The sequence below is a fragment of the Vipera ursinii genome, assembly GCF_947247035.1.
Source record: "Vipera ursinii genome assembly, chromosome: 1".
Taxonomy (NCBI): Eukaryota; Metazoa; Chordata; class Lepidosauria; order Squamata; family Viperidae; genus Vipera; species Vipera ursinii.
The window spans coordinates 106,392,815-106,412,101 of NC_139512.1; the positions used below are offsets into that span (position 1 = coordinate 106,392,815).

Below are 19,287 nucleotides of genomic sequence, written 5' to 3' on the forward strand. Positions count from 1 at the left end.
TTTTTAAAAAATCAACACAGTCTTTAAATGAATCAAATTTTCCTCATTGAATGTGCTTGTTGAAAGCCCTCTGAGAAGGTCCTAAATAGCAATTATGTGACCCTAGGGCACTGCAACCATCATAAATACAGGCTAATTGCCAAGTGCCCAAATGTTGATTTTGTACCTGTGGAGACATTCCAATGGTCATAAGTGCAGGGACCATCATAAGTCACTTTTTTCAGTGCCATCATAACTTCGAACAGTCGTTAAACGAATGGCCATAATTTGAGAACTGCCTGTAGAGGACAGATGATGTGCCAGCTGGGTTGCTAGAAAGGAAAGTAAGAGAATAAAGCCACCATGTGTGTGTCAGCAGCTAAGAACTATATACAATAGCTCCAGTGTTTCAATGTTCTTTTTCAATGGAAGTGACTGCTTTGACAAAATTGATAGTTTGGGAATTGCCTAACTAGAGTATCATCATTTTCAAACAGCCTTTTTGGATTAGCTACTGAAGCCTAAATGCCCTTCTAAATTCTCTCAAGGGAAACATGCTCATTTGGACCAAGGTTACCTATTGTCCTTTGGTTGTTATAGTTCTTTGATCAACTCTGTTGGAGAAATCTGCAGAAACATTTCTAAATTAGTAGAAACCTATGGGCCAACATTTACAGTGTGCATAAATCCGTGTACTGTAGATCTTTTCTGCAAACTTTTTAAAACAAAAGTAGAAATGAATGAATGTAGAAACAGTTCAAAAGTTGTGAATAGCAATACTTGCCACTCTTACAGAGTAATCCTTGCAAACAGCTTTCTTTTATTTTGTATAACAATATACAGACAGGTGTAGCTTGTAATGAGTCATTTTCACAGGGGAACTAGACCTTTCCATATTGAATGTGGGCCAAACAAGCTAAGTTTCCTGTTGGCTCTGCCAGTTCTATTCCAGACAGTCAGTAGGAAATATACATTTGCTAAGTAATAGTTGAAAGTTATTGAAAGAAATCAAGTTAGCACAGTTTTGTATGAAAGTTTGTTATGTGATAATTCTGAACACAGAAATGTTGGGATAAACAGCAAAGGACTGTATGTAAAGTGCATTATAAAATAGTATCTAATTTGAAGGGTGAGTAAGGGAAAAAAATTCAACAAAGGGCGAAGTTCAAGATCTTATTTTTTCGTGGAAAAAAACCCATTGCAAAGTATGCTATTAATGTTTTGAAGGGAATCTATTGAAGCAATGAATTGAGACTTCTTCCTTTAGTCTGTTTTTTTTTTACAAATATTGTTGGTATCACACTATATATATTACTGTTATCTTGCATGCTCTTGGTAACCAAGAAGCAGAACAAGCTGAAGTTTTTATAAATGGTTATTTCATAGTGACTGGAATTGTTGGCAGTAAGAAGATGTACTTGTCTTTTCTTCCATATAAATGAATATTAACAATTTATTCCAGGATGGAGGGAATAGATTGTTGCTGCCGCTGTTATTATCATATCCCATCTTTATTTTGTACAACTCAAGGTGCATACATAATGCTTTTTGTTCACAAAATATTAGAAAGCACTTAACTGTGAAGTTTTTTTTTTACTTTGGATGTCAGAAACTCTGTTGTTTCACATTGTCTAAAGACCTTCCTATTATGGCATCCTAATGATGAGTATTCTTTCCCTATTTCTGCCCTTTTTCCTTAAAATCTTAATAAAAGTGATAAATATTTTTTACTTTACTCCTCATTTCCGAGCCTGATTATTGTTGGAGTCTCTCTGAATTCTTAGTTATTTATTGTCCTTGCATTTTATTTTATTTTTCAGGCACAGTATTATGGGGAAATAGGTATTGGGACTCCACCACAGAAGTTTACGGTAGTCTTTGATACTGGTTCATCAAACCTCTGGGTGCCATCTGTTCACTGTAGCTTGCTGGATATTGCCTGCTGTAAGTATCCATTCTTGCTTCTGTAAAACCTCATAGTTGGCTGGTTTGCACAAGACCATCCCATACAATTATAAATTTACCTATATGTTCTAACAATATAGGATGACATTCTAAGATAATTAGTCCTCTGTTGCTTAACAAGTATATGAAAACCATGGTTGTCTATATACTGCTTCTCAGCCAAACTGCTGAACTTTTGCTGGTACATAATAGCTAAGAACCCCTCTATTTTATGAAAAGTAGGGAGTCTTCAGAAGAAATTAATTTCTTATACAGAAACTGCTTTCTTGGGCTATATTCAACTTACACAGTAGATTTCTATATATCCATCCAGAGTTCTTCTATTCCTTTCAGCTGAACTCTGCCTCCAGTTCTATTCTAGGTTGTTGGTCAATCCCATGGAAGAGATTTGGAGGAGGATATTATAAGGAATGACATTTAGATAAATATATTCATACACACACGCACATATATATATATAAATACTTAACAAATACTTCACACACACACACACATATGTGTGTGTGTATATATGTGTGTATGTATGTGTGTGTGTGTGTGTGTGTGTGTGTGTGTGTGTATGTGTGTGTGTGTGTGTGTGTGACCAAAATCATTTAGCTTTAGGGCATGACCTAAAAAGTAGCCTTTGTTAATGATTGCAAATAAAATGCTGTAGTTATTTGCCCTACTCAAAAAATCTCCTTGATTCAAGAGGACACTTGTCAGCAGAAGACATTTATTAGCAGATGGCACTCGAAAAGGGCAGAGCTACTTCAGGTATAAAGTTGTAAATGTTGAATCTCACAAGGAGTATAAAAGACTCTAAAAGCTCCTTTTCTCCTTTGAGGTTTTTTAGTTCTATTTAATTAATTTTCTTTTATGTAGGCATGAATAAAGCAATGCATGAATTCAATAAAGAATATGGCTTTAGTCCATATTTTTAAAGGCAAATAATACTTGTTCTTGTTACTTTCTTCTACTTAAGATGTTGCAGAACAGGTATAGCGATGCAGGTTAATAAGTGGGATGGGATATTTTAAAATTATACAATTTTAACCGTTCCTTAGTTTCATGTAGCTGAAATAAGCATTTTGTATGCCTTTCTCCAGTGTTTTAAACCAAACTTCAATCCTTCAGATTAGGTTTTGAAACGTAGATAAAATAAGCCATAGAGATGTCTGTCTAGTGGGGGAGGGGGTTATGATGAAGTTAGGGAAAAAGTATTCATGTTTTATCTCTACTTTTTTTTCAATCACAAGATTGAATTAGAATTCAGAATTATAGATAGAATTCACAAAGTACATCTCCTTATCAGGTCTTGAATGATGTGAGCCCAAAGTCACCTCTTTTCCTTTGTTTATTTATCCCATCTGTTTGTTGCAATGTAGAAAGCAAATTAAAAAGTGCTATAAGAACTAAGTACAGGTTGTCCTTAGTGACAGTAATTGGGACTGGAAATTCTATTGCTAAGCAATGTGGCACTGGGCATAAAGTCACATGACTACACTACGTAGCTATAGTGCTTCTGGCACTTCTGGTTGCGCTCATTAGGTGAATCCAGCAACACTGCTAATATAACTGCTATTTATGACCGCCTGTGGGCTTCCCCATTTACTCTGTGTCAAGGTATTGATTAAACAGTTGACCAGCTTAGGTAATGTAAGATTTAAGATGTAATGATGGGAATGACTCAGCAGGGTCGGTGTTTGTTTAAGAGTCTTTGTATAAAGGGAAGGCTCCTGCTGTAACTGTGATTTGTTGGATCCTGCTGTATTAGCACGTGTATGTATATTGTTCCTGGTGTATGATATTGTAGATAGTGTAGGATAAACCACCATTTAATATAGACCATTGTTTACTGTGTTTACTGCTGGGTTATCTTGTGCAATAAGACTGGGCACGCTCTAACACTTTGCTTGTTAATAACTGACAGTGAAGGTTGACATGACTGCAGTATGCTACAATGTTATAATCAGTGCTTTTTGTGTTAAAAAACAAAGTGACGGAACTCACACACGTCATACAACCTGCCTTGCCTACCCTACAAGGTTTACCTTTGTAGTTGAAAAAAAACCTCTTCAATTTTTAGTGTATCTAAAAGACTAAGATTTTGTTCAAGGTAAGTTAATATTATTAATGTTGCCATGCACTGTGTGGCTTTAAATTACAAGAAGGCATTTTATTAATGTTTTGAGACATTTACCACTGGCATACCCATTTAGTTTAATGAGAGGAAATGTCAGCTTTCCAGGTGGAATGAAATTGGACCAATAAAACAAAATTTGGTTGCTTGTAAAAGATTGAATTATTTTTAAGAAGTTGTCAAGGTGGAAAAATTTACATTTGGAGTTTAATATGGATATTGACTTGAAACAAATTAAAGTTGAAACTTTGTCAGTGAACAGATTACTTTTAATTTACCTTTAAGTTAAACCCAATTTAATGAATAGATCTAATTAAACCTCATACTGTAGTTCTACCTTTACATCTGACCAATACATAATGAATATATATTATTAATAATAATAATATCTGCAAATCACAAGATAATTGGCTTTATTCTTATTCTTCCCATCTGCAGTTTGAATATAAAGTATAAAAGACTAAAAAGAGATTTTCGTAGACATCCCAGCCTTTGAACTACCCAAGGAACCGAAACAGCAAAGTTTTGCTATCGGGCAAGCTTCTACACCAGTCGTCTTTCTTTCCTCACACTTTGCTTCTTTTTAATCTCACACCCCACCTGTAAGGGAAGGCAAAAGGCTCACTCACCCTCTCGTGAAAGATGGCCTCCATGTTCATGTGTCTCCCATCGCCACCATCGGCTTCCACACCACATGGTCTGATCCAGCCAATCAAGCCACGCTCTGGCTGTGGTGCTTCGGCGCCTCATGGCTCCTCCTAGTGGAGGCAGACAGCGCCAGAGGGGACTCCACTCCCACTGTACTGCCAGCAGGACATTTTCAAAAGCAAACGAGGGTAGGAAGGGCAACAATAGGAAAAGAACGCAACTTTGGAAAATCAATTTTAAAAAAAGGTGCCAGAACTCTTTTCCGGTGCGTTCTATGACAAAAAAAAGCCCTGGTCATAATTGTATGTTGGATGCCAAGCAACTGAATTTCAATTAGGTGACTGCAGGGGATGCTGCGATAGCCGCTACAAGCACTGGCCATAAGTGCCACTCACTTGTTCAGCGCTGTTGTAATTTTGAATGGTTGCTGAACTAATGGTTATTAAATGAGGACTGTCTGTAGTATTAATTTGGCTCCTGTCTCGTCTTCCACAGACTGTTTGAGTCTCTGTGATTTTTATTTAGAGCACAGAGTCAATTGTGTGCATTACTTCTGTGCATGTGGTTGTCTTACAGTCCTTATGTTCTTTCTGCAGTGTTACATCATAAGTACGATTCTTCAAAATCTAGCACATACGTGAAAAATGGTACAGATTTTGCCATCCATTATGGTACTGGAAGCCTTTCGGGATATATCAGCCAGGATACTGTGACGGTTAGTACAATGGCAACACTTCATTATTTAAGTCATAAAAGGCTCCAACTCTTTAGCCAAAGTGTTACCCTCACCCGCCCCCACTGCATTGGCTTTACTTCATTGTGCTTTTGAGAAAATATAGAAATATTTGAAAGATTGTATAAATGTTACATGATTGTATCTCCTTATTTTAAAAGGCAAATATTTACTTAATGTCTTATTTATTCAGAAAAAAGAAACTGTCACAAACAAATCTTAAGAGGCTATTCAGACCTTTTGGAACAGTTTTTTTTCTATTTTCTCATTTCGTAAGAAATGAACTTAAACTTCCTTACAAGCTTGCTTTATTTTTCTCTAAATACTGCCACTGCACTTTTAGTCATCTATAACAGAAAAAGCAAATAAAGGGATGAAGATTCATGATGTGGAAATGTTGGATTAAAAGAATGCTTTTCAAGTAAATGTGTAGCTCTCCCCTGCAAAGCATGGATCATTTATCTCACAGCCTTAGTAATATGAATCCAGGCTATTGCCTTACTCATAATTTTATTATGTATACATTCTGCTTTTTCATCATTTTTAAACATCTAATATGGGGTCATCTTGCTTTTCTTCCTTTGGAAAAGATAGCAAGAGTTTTTACTCAAAAGATTAAAAGTCCCAATTCTTAGAATTCAAAAATTCAAAACTCAAGTCTTTAAAAAAAGAAGAGCAAGATACTTTGGTGACCAGAAATCTCCTTTCGAAGCACAGAGCTTGATGTTTCCCACATTTCATAGGGGCTGCAGCTCTAAGAAAGTTAGAAAGATCTCTGCAGATACTCCCCAATGTTCTAAGGAGCCCCTTTTATGAAATCAAATAGATAATCTCAAGGTTTCTTCTTGATCCAGCTGTTTTAGTTAATGCTTCAATGTTATGTCTGTGCTTCATGGAGATGTCTTTAGATATGTTCTTCTCCTACTAACTTGATTTAATGTATTAAACGGTTAGCTTCTTCTGCCCTCTACATGTCCTTGCTTGTGCTGTTTCCTAATCCAGGTAATATTCTTCATGGTTTTTTTTCTGCATAATCTTTTTTATCTTTATTGGATTTTAATTTTGACAAAATGTGAAGCTTTCTTTTAATCCATAATGATCTTTTTAGCAAAATATTTAATACTTTGATTCCTTGTGAAAACCTATTTGCTTATTTCAAACTTTTTATGATGTATAATATGCAGTTTCTAGATTTGGCTAAACTACAATTCCCAACAATAGATTTAGCAGCATAGCCATCCAGTTCATCTGAGGGAAGTGGCTATGTTAGGATGATAATCTCATCCTACCTACACTGAGTGCAAAGTACTAAGCAAATCATTTAGGGATTCCTGAGTATTTGTGTCTTGCTTGCTCTATATCATGCGATGTTCATTGAGGTGTATCAAGTTAATATTGCCATTTCCAGATGTGATTTAAGCGTGTATTTTGTCTTCTTCCTTCCTGGTTTTCTTATTAGATTGGTGACATAAGTGTCAAGAACCAGTTGTTTGGTGAAGCTACCAAGCAGCCTGGCATCACTTTTATTGCTGCAAAGTTTGATGGCATTCTTGGCATGGCATACCCCAAGATTTCTGTGGATAAAGTAGCACCTTTTTTTGATAATGTAATGGAACAGGGATTATTGGAAAAGAACATATTTTCCTTTTATCTAAACAGGTGAGCCTCAGACTGGTATACTGAAGTCTTTATTGTCTATTTTATGCCCACCCTTGCTATATAGCCAGTTTTTAGAGCATAATAGCTGGAAACCCACCCATTTTCAAAGCAATAGCCTCATTGTCAATAGATATGAATCAAGATATTTTTAGAAGACCATGCCCATTTTAGTTACAGTTTTAAACAAAGTCATCTTTCTACAAAGATGCAGATTTGGAACTTTTTGAAGGTTCTTGAACTATCAAGGCAGACCCCATAGCTATATAAACAATAAATTACTTATTGCTCAAAAAGATATCTCTTGTATTTGAAGCAGGTTCTGCTGAATTCAGTTTGGACTTAATAGTGAGAGTTGTTACGATTCCAAAGTTGTTGAGATCCTTGAAGGAACATTCCGTTACGTTGCTTTGCTAGGATTCTATGAAAGTATGTCAGATCCTACAGATCTGTTTGTGATCTTTATTCGTCATTGTTCCTGTAAATTCAGTATAGTGGCTCAGAGGCAACCTCCTTGTTTGTACTGATTTTTTTCCTACACTTGTGTATTGTTTCTTCAAGGGATCCAAAAGGCGAAACTGGAGGGGAATTGCTTTTTGGAGGAACAGATTCTCAGTATTATACTGGAGATTTCCATTGGAGTAATGTGACTCGTCAAGCTTATTGGCAAGTCCACGTGGATAAGTAAGTGTTCTTTGCTTTGGTTATACTTATAGCTAGTTTTATTTACTTATTTAAAACATTTATAGAACCACCCATCTTATAACCAGTTCTGGGCATCTCCCAGTCAAACACATGTCTGTAGCTTACTTGCATATATGTTTAGATAAATCCAAAATCTATAGTAGAATGTTGCTTTATGGCATATAACATTTAGTAACTTAAATGACAATTTCTAAAAAGTGTGGTTCTTTTTATACATAATTTTCTGCAGAAGGAGAATTGGGGTGGGGAAAAAAAAGAATGGTTTTAAATATCTCATCCTCCTGAAATGTATCTTCACTGTGGTATAATAGTGTAACTACCGTAGACTTCAGAGCAGTTTATTGCTGTATATTGTGCTTGTTATGTACAGGGAATAATGTATGTTAAATTTGTTTCTGTCATCTTTTTTTCGTATCACCACCCCTATTCTGTTAGAAAGAAGAAATAAATTATGAGAAATATTTTGATCTCTTACTGCAGAGGTCCCCAACCTTTTGGGCACCAGGGACCGGTTACATGGAGAGAGGTTTTTCTGCGGACCAGAGGGGGCTTTGCTTGTTTGTACGGCCCGGTTGTTGACATGCCACAGCCCGGTACCGGTCCACAGACCAGGGGTTGGGGACCCCTGTCTTGGTGTATTGATTGATGGCTGCTTTGTCTGAATGCCAGGTTTTTTAGGAATTCCCTAATGTTTTTGGATTTGGTTGGGAGAGAATGGTCATCTCTCAGGAACTGCAGCAAAGTCCTGAGATGAGGCCTAGCACTGGTGATTAAGACTCATAGCAGAGATCTTAACGCATTGTCTAGAAACCAAAGCACTCCCATACCGAAACCAAAAGTACGGATCTGGTATATGGAGAACACCATCATAATTAAATAGGCACATGAGACAATCAACAATATCTTCAAAGGAATAAAATTCATAGGAGAAAAAGAAAAGAACATACTCCCTCTCCTGGATGTCCTCATCAGGAGGATATCCAGGAAAGGGAGTGTGTTCTTTTCTTTTTTTTCAGGAGAAAAAAACAACCAACTAGAAATGCAAGACTATCCAAAAACAACCCACACTAACCAAAAGTTCCATTCAGATGGACACAAACACACTACAACAGACATGTCAAACACAAGGCCCGGGGGCCGGATTCGGCCCACGAAGTGGTTTCATGTGGCCTGCGAAGCCATCCTGGAAACAGTGAGGGAACAGCCCCCACTGTCTTTGCCCTGGCCCAGAGACCCTCCTTCTGCCAGAGACCCTCAGAGCTGGCCACGCCCACCCAGTAGGCCATACGCACTCTAGCCATGCCCACCCAGTAGGCCACGCCCACCCTGGTCGTAGCCACCCGGCCCCCTGAGGGCAACCGCCCTGAGTCCTCCGGGAAAGGGCAGTATATAAATGCAATAAAATAAATAAATAAATAAACCGCAATGCTGATGCGGCCCTCAATGAAATTGAGTTTGACACCCCTGCACTACAACAACTTGGAACAACAGAAAAATGATTGCCCATATAATATCTTCCAACAGAATGGTTATCCACACCAATTTATCGAAAAGTGCCTGATCGCTCACTACAGCACGAGTAGGATAAGCTGTGAAAAGGATAATATCATACATGGGAAAAACCTAACAAACAGCAACGTATTATTGCAACCATACTATATCACTGTAGCACCCAAACCAATTAAAGCCCTCCTAAACGTTTTAAGCAAACCAAAAGACCTAGTGGCCCAAGAACAACAACAAAAAAGAAGCAGGCAGAACATTAGCAGAGTGCATCCATGAACACCAACTAGCAGTCAGAAGACACAATGAAAACTCCTTTGTTTCACAATGCATAGAAAGACTCAAACACAATTTCAACTGGAAAATAGTTAGCATCTTAGACCAAGCCAAAGACTGGCATTCAGACAAATCAGCCATCAATAGATACATACAATTAAACTATGTTTACAGATCATTCAAAAGATAATAAAAAAGCTAAGAAGAAAACAAAAATACCAGAACACGTCCTCTCCAGTATCCAACATCTAAATAAGCAGGGATTAACATCAGACAGTCAAGCGGAAACCAAAAACTTTTATCAAGAAACTATCAAAGAGAAAATACCTACCAACACTGGTAGGTCAAGTTATGCTATATAAACCAGGAGAAAACTCCACACCTACTCACACTAATGTTGAATAATGGAACATTTGGAAGTAAATGATGAATCTCAGCACCAAGGACTCCACAGTTTAACCCTGAGCTACATATATTACGTTGGAACATTTATAAAAGCTTGTCCCCGGCATGTAACTCTCTAGAAAATTTCCAATAATTGTATTCAATGTAACTGTGCAAGGATTTGATTTTATATTGCTGGGCTCTTAAGGAAAAAAAAACTCAGATCCATTCTTTCCTTCTAGGATTGATGTTGCTAATGGCCTAACTGTGTGCCAGGATGGCTGTGAAGCTATTATAGACACAGGAACATCACTTATTACAGGGCCAACTAAGGAAATTAAAGAATTGCAGAAAGCCATTGGAGCTAAGCCAATCATTAAAGGACAGGTAAATTCAAACAGGAATTAGGGTATTGTGGTACTGCAGATGTTAGACTTACTTGTGTGTTTGCTTATTTATTTGACTAATCTCTCTTCAATCTGAACTTGATGCTAAGCACTCATCTTCATTCAATCAGATATTTGCACATTGGCTTAAATTTAGGTCAGGTTCAGATACGTATACTGGTGTTGACTTGCCATTAAAGATAGCTTTCTAGTTCAAAGTTCTGTTATCTTGAATAATTTATTTGACAGTTTTGTAATTTGCCTCCCATGCCATAATATAGAGTCCTAGCCATAATAAATTTTCCTCTATGCTTCTAATATTTTAGAAAGAAACTAGAATTAGTGCAGTTCTTCAAGTCACGATATAATACCTGCTCAGTGTTTATGTTATGCATCATATTTGAAGACATAGAAATACTTTTCTGTAACCGGAATTAAATTCCTTATTTTCTGGATAACAAAGCTTCTTCGCTGAGAAGTTAATTAACCTTCAAGTAGAAATCATAAATACTGAATACGGATCTTTGGATTTAGTGACATCATCAACCTTCACTCCCTCGTAAAGGCAGCAAAAAAGTCAAAAATCATTTTAGGAATTAAAAAAAACAAAATAAAACTACTAGTATCATAATATGTCCACACAAATTAAAGACATCTGGGTATTGAGAATGATCCTGATCTACCTTCCATGAAATGGTTGACAGAGCTTTAAAAATGTAGGAAAAAAGCATTCAAAATAAATCAACTCATGTTACAGGAAGGAATAAGAACAATGATAGTGGTCCTTTGGAACTGCATTCTTTTTAACTAGAATTGGATTTCTAATGTCTTTAATTTGGGTTTATGAGTTGGTCCCCTCAATGGCTAAGTTATCTACTCTTGAGTCTGACATGTTGTCCCCAAGATGTCTTCTAACTGGGAAGGCAAGATATCTTCCCATACCTTAGTAGTACATTAGGAGTGCTCTAAGCCAGCAACCCACAACCTTTTGAGTACCAGGGACTGATTCCATGGAGGGTGGTTTTTCCACAGACCAGGTGGGCATGGTTTCGTGCACTCTTGGATCCCACGTGCGCGCAGATGGCATTTCGCTCGCTTATGCAGCTCAGCTCCTGGTGGGCTGCGGACCAGTGCCAGTCCACAGCCCGGAGGTTGAGGACCCCTACTCTAAGCCTTGTCTCTACTGCAGTCTCTGCTAGAAAGACTGTTCTGGGTTGGAACCTTACTGTTCAATTCATCCCATAGGTGCTACCATGTAGAAGCAGTGATGAGCCCCTTGGGTGAAAGGTTGGATGTCTCAAACTTCCTTTCCTAGACGCCCCCTTGGGACTCTCTTCTTGCTATGGTAGCTACTTGGTAATATTGCAGTTATCACTTATTTTACAGAGAAAGGCATGCTGCCACTTTTAACTTTGGCACATGAGGGAGGCAGGATCTCCATAGCTTATGCAAGAACCCTGAGGAAAAATAATAAAAAAGGAACATATTGTGTAATGCCACCTTCTCAGCCTCTAGCGTGACTCATTTGATTAAGGAAATTGGTTTTCCCTTCTTTGGAGATCAATCTTATAAGCAATAGATAAAATTAATAAAAAAGGGGAAATCTGAAAATTCCTTGTGTTCATTTAAGTAGTCACAGGTAAAGCATTTAATGGCAAAGAAGATGAAATATAGAACTGTCCAAAAACCGCATCTGAAAAAGTTGTGCCATAGCAAAATGATAACAATAGAGATTCTTGGCAGATACAAGATGATAGATCTCCTGATACAGAAGATACTCTGTATTGAGTAAAGAAGTGCCAAGCTGCATAAAATACATAATTTACTTGAGTGACTACAGAGAACATAAATATCAGGGACAGTATATGTCAGAGACAATAGAGTTAACCATCCAGTAAAATAAAGCATAAACCCTTAATTTAGATTTCTAACTAAACTGACTCACTTGCTCCTTTGAAACAAATAGATTTCCTGAAGCAAAGATTTATATTACCTCAGCTCCTCTTCCTGTTCATATCCAGTTCTTCAGCAGATGTTAAGAAACAAAAAAAAACCCATCTCTCTTTAGAAGGGGTGGAATTAGAGGAGACTGTTTTGGCTATATGCTAAATTCCATGCCTGAATCAGAAAAATTCTGATACAGATTGATTTTATTTCTGGGAAGTAGCTGTTAACCTTATGAATGCCAGTTATGCATGGTAAGAGTTCATGGAGATGCAAAGACTGAAGAAATACAAGAGGAAATTCATGCTGTACATGGGGCTTCCCTTGGAGAAGACTTGGAAGCTTCAAGTAATCTAGAATGCAGCGGCATTGTCAGTGATGGGATGTTTCAGTATGCCTATGCAACATCACTGCTCTGCAAGATACAGTAGTTGCTAGTGAGCTTCCAGATGAAGTTCAAGGTGCTGTTATTACCTAGAAAATCATTCATGCTTAGAGCCATATTATCTAAGGCACTGCCTATCTCCCATGATTGCAATCTATTAAGCCTGGGCAGAGTGGAATGAGTTCACTCAAACAATGTTAGAACCTGGGAAGTAGGCCTTCACTGTTGCGACGATCTATGTAGCTGCCACCCTGATGCTGTTCCAGAAGTCTTTTAAAAGATGGCTGTTCCTCCAAGCCCTGGGGTAAGGTGTTTGGGGAGACCTGTTGGTAATGCTTTTTTTGTTTGAGAAGGTATATTTGTCCAGATGTATGGTATTGTCTTTCTATTGCTCTTCTTTAATTGTTTCTTATTTATTGGTAATTCTGCCTAATGTGTTCTAGACTCTGCAAATTGACCTTAAGTAAAAACAAGGTGCATTGAACTAGTATTTTATATCTTAGGCAACCTTCCTCAACCTGGTGGTTCCAAAATTAATTTAATTATAACTATAACTGCCACCACTCCCAACAGCATTACCATTAAGGGTTTCAAGTACATCTAAGGATGACCACTTTGGAGAATGCTATCTTAACTACTAGCTTCTATCACTTTCCTCTCCAGAAAGGAGAGGATTTTTCTCCATTCTTAATAGTCCAGTGTTTGTCCATAGCAGATTCTTACTGTTATCTGTTGTTTTGTTTGCAGTACATACTCCAATGTGATAAACTATCTACACTTCCCACTGTGTCTCTTGTGCTGGGAGGGCGGTCTTATGTTCTTACTCCAGATCAGTATGCCTTAAAAGTAAGTTCCATGACACTTTGATGTTTTTTCTTAATGCTTGCCAGCTTATTTTAGGCACATTTTCTGCATTATATACCTAGTGATAGTTCTTTTGGACATGTACCGAATTGCTTTTGCACATTTAAGAAGATAGTGGAGGGCTATAGAAAGAACAATGGACTAATCTCAAGTATGTTTATACACTGGAATAGGTCAGGAATAATGTTGAATACACACACAGACACACAAGACTGTAGAGATTTAGAAGAATTTTAGCTGCGTGTTATTTTAGTGTCAATTGAGAAATCTGTATTAAGCAGTAAAAGAATGTTATGAGTTAAAAAAATTAAAAATGGCATTTCAATTCTTGAAATTGAGAAACAAAAATATGACTTGTCCTTAAAAACTCTTGACACAATTATTAAGAAAAGTTGATGTCCCAAAGATGCTTTTTCCAAAAGACAACTGGGACTTTCTTGGTTTTTTCCAAGAATGCACACACACACACACAAACAAACAAACACATTAATTGAACACTGTAAAGCTTTAAGTTCAAATTTTATACATTTTGCCTTAGAATTAATCCTACAGAAAAGGATAATGTTATAAAACAAATTATCTTGTTTTACTTTTTTCTCTCTTCCTGTAGGTTACTGTTCAAGGAGAAACTCTTTGTTTGAGTGGATTTTCAGGCTTGGATGTCCCACCACCTGGTGGGCCTCTTTGGATTTTTGGTGATGTTTTCATTGGGTCCTATTACACAGTATTTGATCGAGATAATGACTCTGTTGGTTTTGCAAAGTGTACTGGCAAGGTGTAAAAGCAATAAATCATTGCCTTCCACAGTCTCAATACAAATGCACTCCCAAGCACATTGTGCTTTGCTTTTATATTGTGACTGCATTCAGAACAAAATCAAGAAAGTACAAATGAGAGGAAATGTTTTTAAATTAGAAAAATTACTACTGATCTTCTAAAATTTATTTGCCATCCTTCTGATAACATACCACATAAAGGCTCTAATAAAATTACAAATTTTGGGGAGTCCTAATATTGTATGTACCCTTCAGATTTCTGATTCTTTGAAGCATGGTCCTTTCATATGTTTTCGAGCAAAAGTTGTTTTGTCTAAGCGACTTTATTTTCTGCCCACCCTCCCCAAAATTATGTATGCTTTTTGGATCCTATTTCCAAGCAACTCTCCCCCCATATATGTATATATGCATATATACATATCATATATGTATGTATGTACATATGTATGCATATTACAGTTGATCGTTGAAAAATTCTTAATAGTTGAGAAGTCATCCTAAAATTGCATTTGATTCTCTATTTGCATTATTGAATATAAATATATATATATATATATAAAGCAGTTGCATTTCTGTCATCTAGGAAGTATGGAATGTGGCAGAGCAGTTCTGAACTAACACATTTTATAAAACATGGTTATGGTTAGTAATGAATACTTGGCGAAACAACCATTAAAATAGGGAAAGTAAAAGGTAAAGTGAAAGTAAAGATAAATGTTATAAATTGCCATTTAGTCTAAGTTTCCCCTACTCAGGTAGCATGTTTTGTATTTTGCTCTTCAGTTTTCCAAACCTTTTGTAATTCCTAGTTTCTTTTTGAGATATGAGAACAGAGTTATGTGGATTTTCCCAAAGAGTATTTCACATAAAAGTTTGAGACATTTTGGCTCAATTTATGAGACATTTTGATTCAAGTTAGTTTTGAAGAAGTATCCATATTCTTTTTGCATAGATTTTTATATCACATGTTTTCACAAAAGGAGCAGTTTCTGAACTGGGTTTTGTTTGGAACATGAGAAGTCATATGATCAATTATTGTAGAGCAAATGAGACTTGATAGATTACAGAGCTGTGCCATTGTTAATACTAGGCTGTGAACAAAGAGACTTTAGTTCATTTGAAATGTTTCATAATACTTGAACCCAATCAAAAGGCTAGGAGAAGCCGTGGACAAGAGAGATTAAGAGATTTAGGTTAAAGCAGAGTTGTTTCAGATAAAGCCAATAGTACCCTGATTTTGTATAAGGGTCTTAAAAGGGTCTTATTTTGTGCAAATGTGGGATTGAATGGCACCTCCATAATAAAATATATCAGACACTCAAAACTGATCTGGATTAGTTGATAGTCTGGCAGTGTTACACATTGCAATTTATGGCAGCAGTTAATGTTGGATGAGTGAAAGTCTCCAGTGCCATTACCAAAATTTTGACCATACAGATTATGATATTGGAAGTCTAAGCCATTATGTCAAGTAGGAGAAAGCTGTTGTATAGCAGATCCCACATTCTCGAGAAGAATAAAGTCCACCGCATCTTATTGGAATTTTTTTTAGTAAATTTGACACGCAGATTGCACTGCTTGGATTAGTAGTTTGTTGTGATTCCCCTGGTGGCTTGGAGCATTTTCTTGCTTGTTTTCTCTACTTTGTAAAATGCTGTTGTGTTCTTGCCTGTTCAAAAGATACAATCTGTTTCATAGCTGTTCTCTACTCAACTAGTAGTCAAATAAATTAAAAATAAACAGTTTTTAATCACCACATATTATCATGTCATTCTTTAAAAAGTAGTCTAGAAAAATTTTAAAGGGAGTACATGATTCATTGTGAACACTGACCTAATTCGTATATAATACCAAATCATATTGTATTTGTTTGTTATTGTTTTATATGAATCCATTCCCAGAAAAAAATGATTTATTTTTGAAACCAGGATTTGTTTTATGCTTGGCTTGTTGCAATGAATTTAGAATCCAGATTTAATCATTTTTATTTAAAAAAATTGGGTTTTTGTTTGTTTGATACAAAGGTAAAAAAATATAAATTTACTCAACAAGCCACAATTACTTTGTTCATTACAGATTCTTGCCTTTTCAAACCATGAATAGATTGTGCAGCTCTGTCCTAAATCTTAATTTTAAGCATTTTTAAATGAAAGTCTTACTAATAAAAGGATATATGCTTAAATAGTAATTTGTATGTGGAAAAATGAAAGAAGCAAAACTCACTCTTAACCAACTAAAGCATTTGCTCAACATAGGAAGTTTGATTACTATAAACTTTCATTAATGTTTTTGTGATTTAATATCTTGTGTGATCCCAACCTGTTCATGTGTCACGACAATCTGCAAGACTGCTGGCAGTTCATATCAGAAAAATAATGTAAACTAAGCAGAATTTAAAAAAATAAGTTACTCTGCTTTGACTATGCAAATTTTTCTTCCTATCCAGATCTATGAAACTCCCATTGCATTCCAGAAACTCTATTTTGACCATTTCATTTTCTTCTTAAATTACAAAAATTCCAATTTGATGTCTTAATAAAATTGCAGTGTGATATTGTATATCTATTACAAATAACAATATTTTGAAACACATTACTCCTCTCCAATTGTTCAAATGTCAAATGACAATTTTTTATGAATATTAAATGTAATTAAACAGGTTCTAGGTCACCTTTATAAGTAAGAGCTGCATTGGTTCATCCCCTGATGAATATATTTTACTGTTTAAGAAACTGTGCTATATTAATATCTATTGTGATGAGAAAATAAAATGCAATTTAAAGATGTCTAGATAATTCTACTTATGTATAATGGTAGCTATCTCCCTTATTACTAATTATAAAAGGTATTGTTTCTGCAAACTTTTGTAAAAGCTGTAATCTAACAATTTAGGAACTAAAATAAGAGCATTATGCCCTCTGGGAGGCCAGACTTAAAAGAGTATTGTGGAAGAGAGCTCTTTGGTTTTGTTCTAGATACCATTTCATATGCCAACTAGAGACTCCCCTTTGCTGTAATACTACACATCTGCTGGAATCATCTACTATAACAGAGGTCCCCAACCTTTTGGGCACCAGGGACTGGTTCCATGGAGAGAGGTTTTTGCACAGACCCGGAGGGTGCATGGTTTTGTATGCTGCCTGCATTTTGTGGATGGGGCATTGCTTGTTTGTGCAGACCAGTCCTGGCATGCCACGGCTCAGTTACCTGGGGATTGGGAACCCCTGATCTACACAAGGCCTAACTGTGTTTTCCTAGTTCCTGTTGATCAGAGCAATTTTCGCTGTTTCATTATTTATTAACAGCGGAGCGCAGAGACAGCCTGTTGAATCCAGTGTATCCCACCACATTTATTAGAGAACTCATCAAGGTCACAACACCTTTCAAATCCTTCCAAACTTTTTTCATCCAAAGCAGTAAAGAAGACAACATTCCTTCAATAAAAATGTAAACAGTGGAGGGGAGCTGTTGATATTCAAGCTATGACTGTATATGCGCGTGCTGACAAAGCCTGGAGCCAGTATTGATCCAATTCCTATCCCATTTCCCCTGACCAGAAGCGCTTCTTTCCCTTTGGGGGGGCTGTTCCTCCTGGACCTCACTAGGGAGTTTCTTCCCTCCCCAGCCCCCCCCCCCCAGCCCCTCACTAAAGAGGTGGCAAATGGCGATCGGGAGCGGCTAATCCTTTTTCAGTGATATATAGCCTTATGTGTCGCCTGATGCTCCAAGGGCAAACCTCAGATTGACCGCTTCGCCTTTTGTCAGCTTTTCAAAAGCCCTGTCTGACTGATGCCAAAAGCCCGGTCGCGGAGATGCCTGCCCTGTCACATTGGCAGGTGCTGGGGAGGCTTACGTTTCCAGCAGGTAGGTTGTGTGTGTGTGGGGGGGGGAGAACTTGACAACTGTGGAATTTCCCCTCCCCCCTGAAAAAAAAGGTTGCTGTGTGTGTGTGTGTGTGTGTGTGTGTGTGTGTGTGTGTGTGTGTGAGAGAGAGAGAGAGAGAGAGAGCGCAAGAGAGTGGGCTAATTAATTAATTAGCAGTGGGCTAATGCCTCCTTAAGTAACACCAGCTGCCTGCAATTAGTGCAGGTTCGAGTCCCACCAGGCTCAAGGTTGACTCAGCCTTCCATCCTTCCGAGGTAGGTAAAATGAGGACCCAGATTGTTGGGGGCAATTAAGCTGACTTTGTAATAATGCCGCTGGGGGGAGGGGGTGAAAGCCCTAATAAGCAGGCATATACATAGAATGAAGGCTACTGCTAAGCTTGTAAAGCCGCCCTGAGTCTTCGGAGAAGGGCGGGATATAAATGGAATTCAAATAAATAAATAAAATAAATATTGCGCGCTTGGAGCCGAGAGGGCAGGAGGAGCGGGAGAGAAACCCGCGCACTCGTAGAAAGAGCGGGCTCGGCGAGGTTTAAATCGAGTGCCTCCAGGGTCTTGGGAACGGGTGCGCGCACGCCTTGCCCCGCTTGGGCCGAGGCAGAGCGGGACCCTTTGACCTCTTTCCCCGCCCGCCCCTCCCTCCTTCCCTCCCTCCCTCCGCGCCTCCACTAACTCCAGATGCTAAAGAAGAGACAGTGGCAGTGTTGAGCTGGAGATGCAGCACAACTGCCCGCCTCCCTCCCTCCCCGTAAGTATCCGCTCGCCCTGCTCTACGGATGGACGGCTCCGGTGCCGGTGGGTCTTACGGGCAGGCTCCGTTTCGTAATTGCGAAGCCGATGGGATAGGAGAGGAGCCGGCGAGAGAGAAGAAGAAGGCGCGCTGCTTTCACTCTTAAACACCACCACCACCACCCCGCCTCTGCTTCTGCTTCTTTTTTTTTTTTTCTTCCTCCTCTTCCTCCTTTCTTCCTCGCCACCCCCGACTGCGCGACGACGCCGTCCAAAAGGGGAAAACTGCTGACAGGTGAAGAGGGGGAGGAAGGGAAAGTCGAGCAGAGAAACGGTAGCCGAGATGAA

The 19,287-nt window shown here is 37.8% G+C and overlaps 1 protein-coding gene across 1 annotated transcript in view; it reads left to right on the plus strand.

The window, feature by feature from the left end:
- The window catches only part of CTSD (cathepsin D), a 31,214-nt gene extending 15,132 nt beyond the window's left edge, over window positions 1-16,082 (plus strand). The window contains exons 3-9 of the mRNA XM_083350094.1: window positions 1,800-1,923; window positions 5,311-5,429; window positions 6,907-7,106; window positions 7,665-7,787; window positions 10,214-10,358; window positions 13,434-13,532; window positions 14,161-16,082. Of these exons, the coding sequence (XP_083206220.1) occupies window positions 1,800-1,923; window positions 5,311-5,429; window positions 6,907-7,106; window positions 7,665-7,787; window positions 10,214-10,358; window positions 13,434-13,532; window positions 14,161-14,331 (981 nt within the window). The 3' untranslated portion in view covers window positions 14,332-16,082. The remainder of the gene's footprint in view (window positions 1-1,799; window positions 1,924-5,310; window positions 5,430-6,906; window positions 7,107-7,664; window positions 7,788-10,213; window positions 10,359-13,433; window positions 13,533-14,160) is intronic.
- The last annotated feature ends 3,205 nt before the right edge of the window (window positions 16,083-19,287 follow it).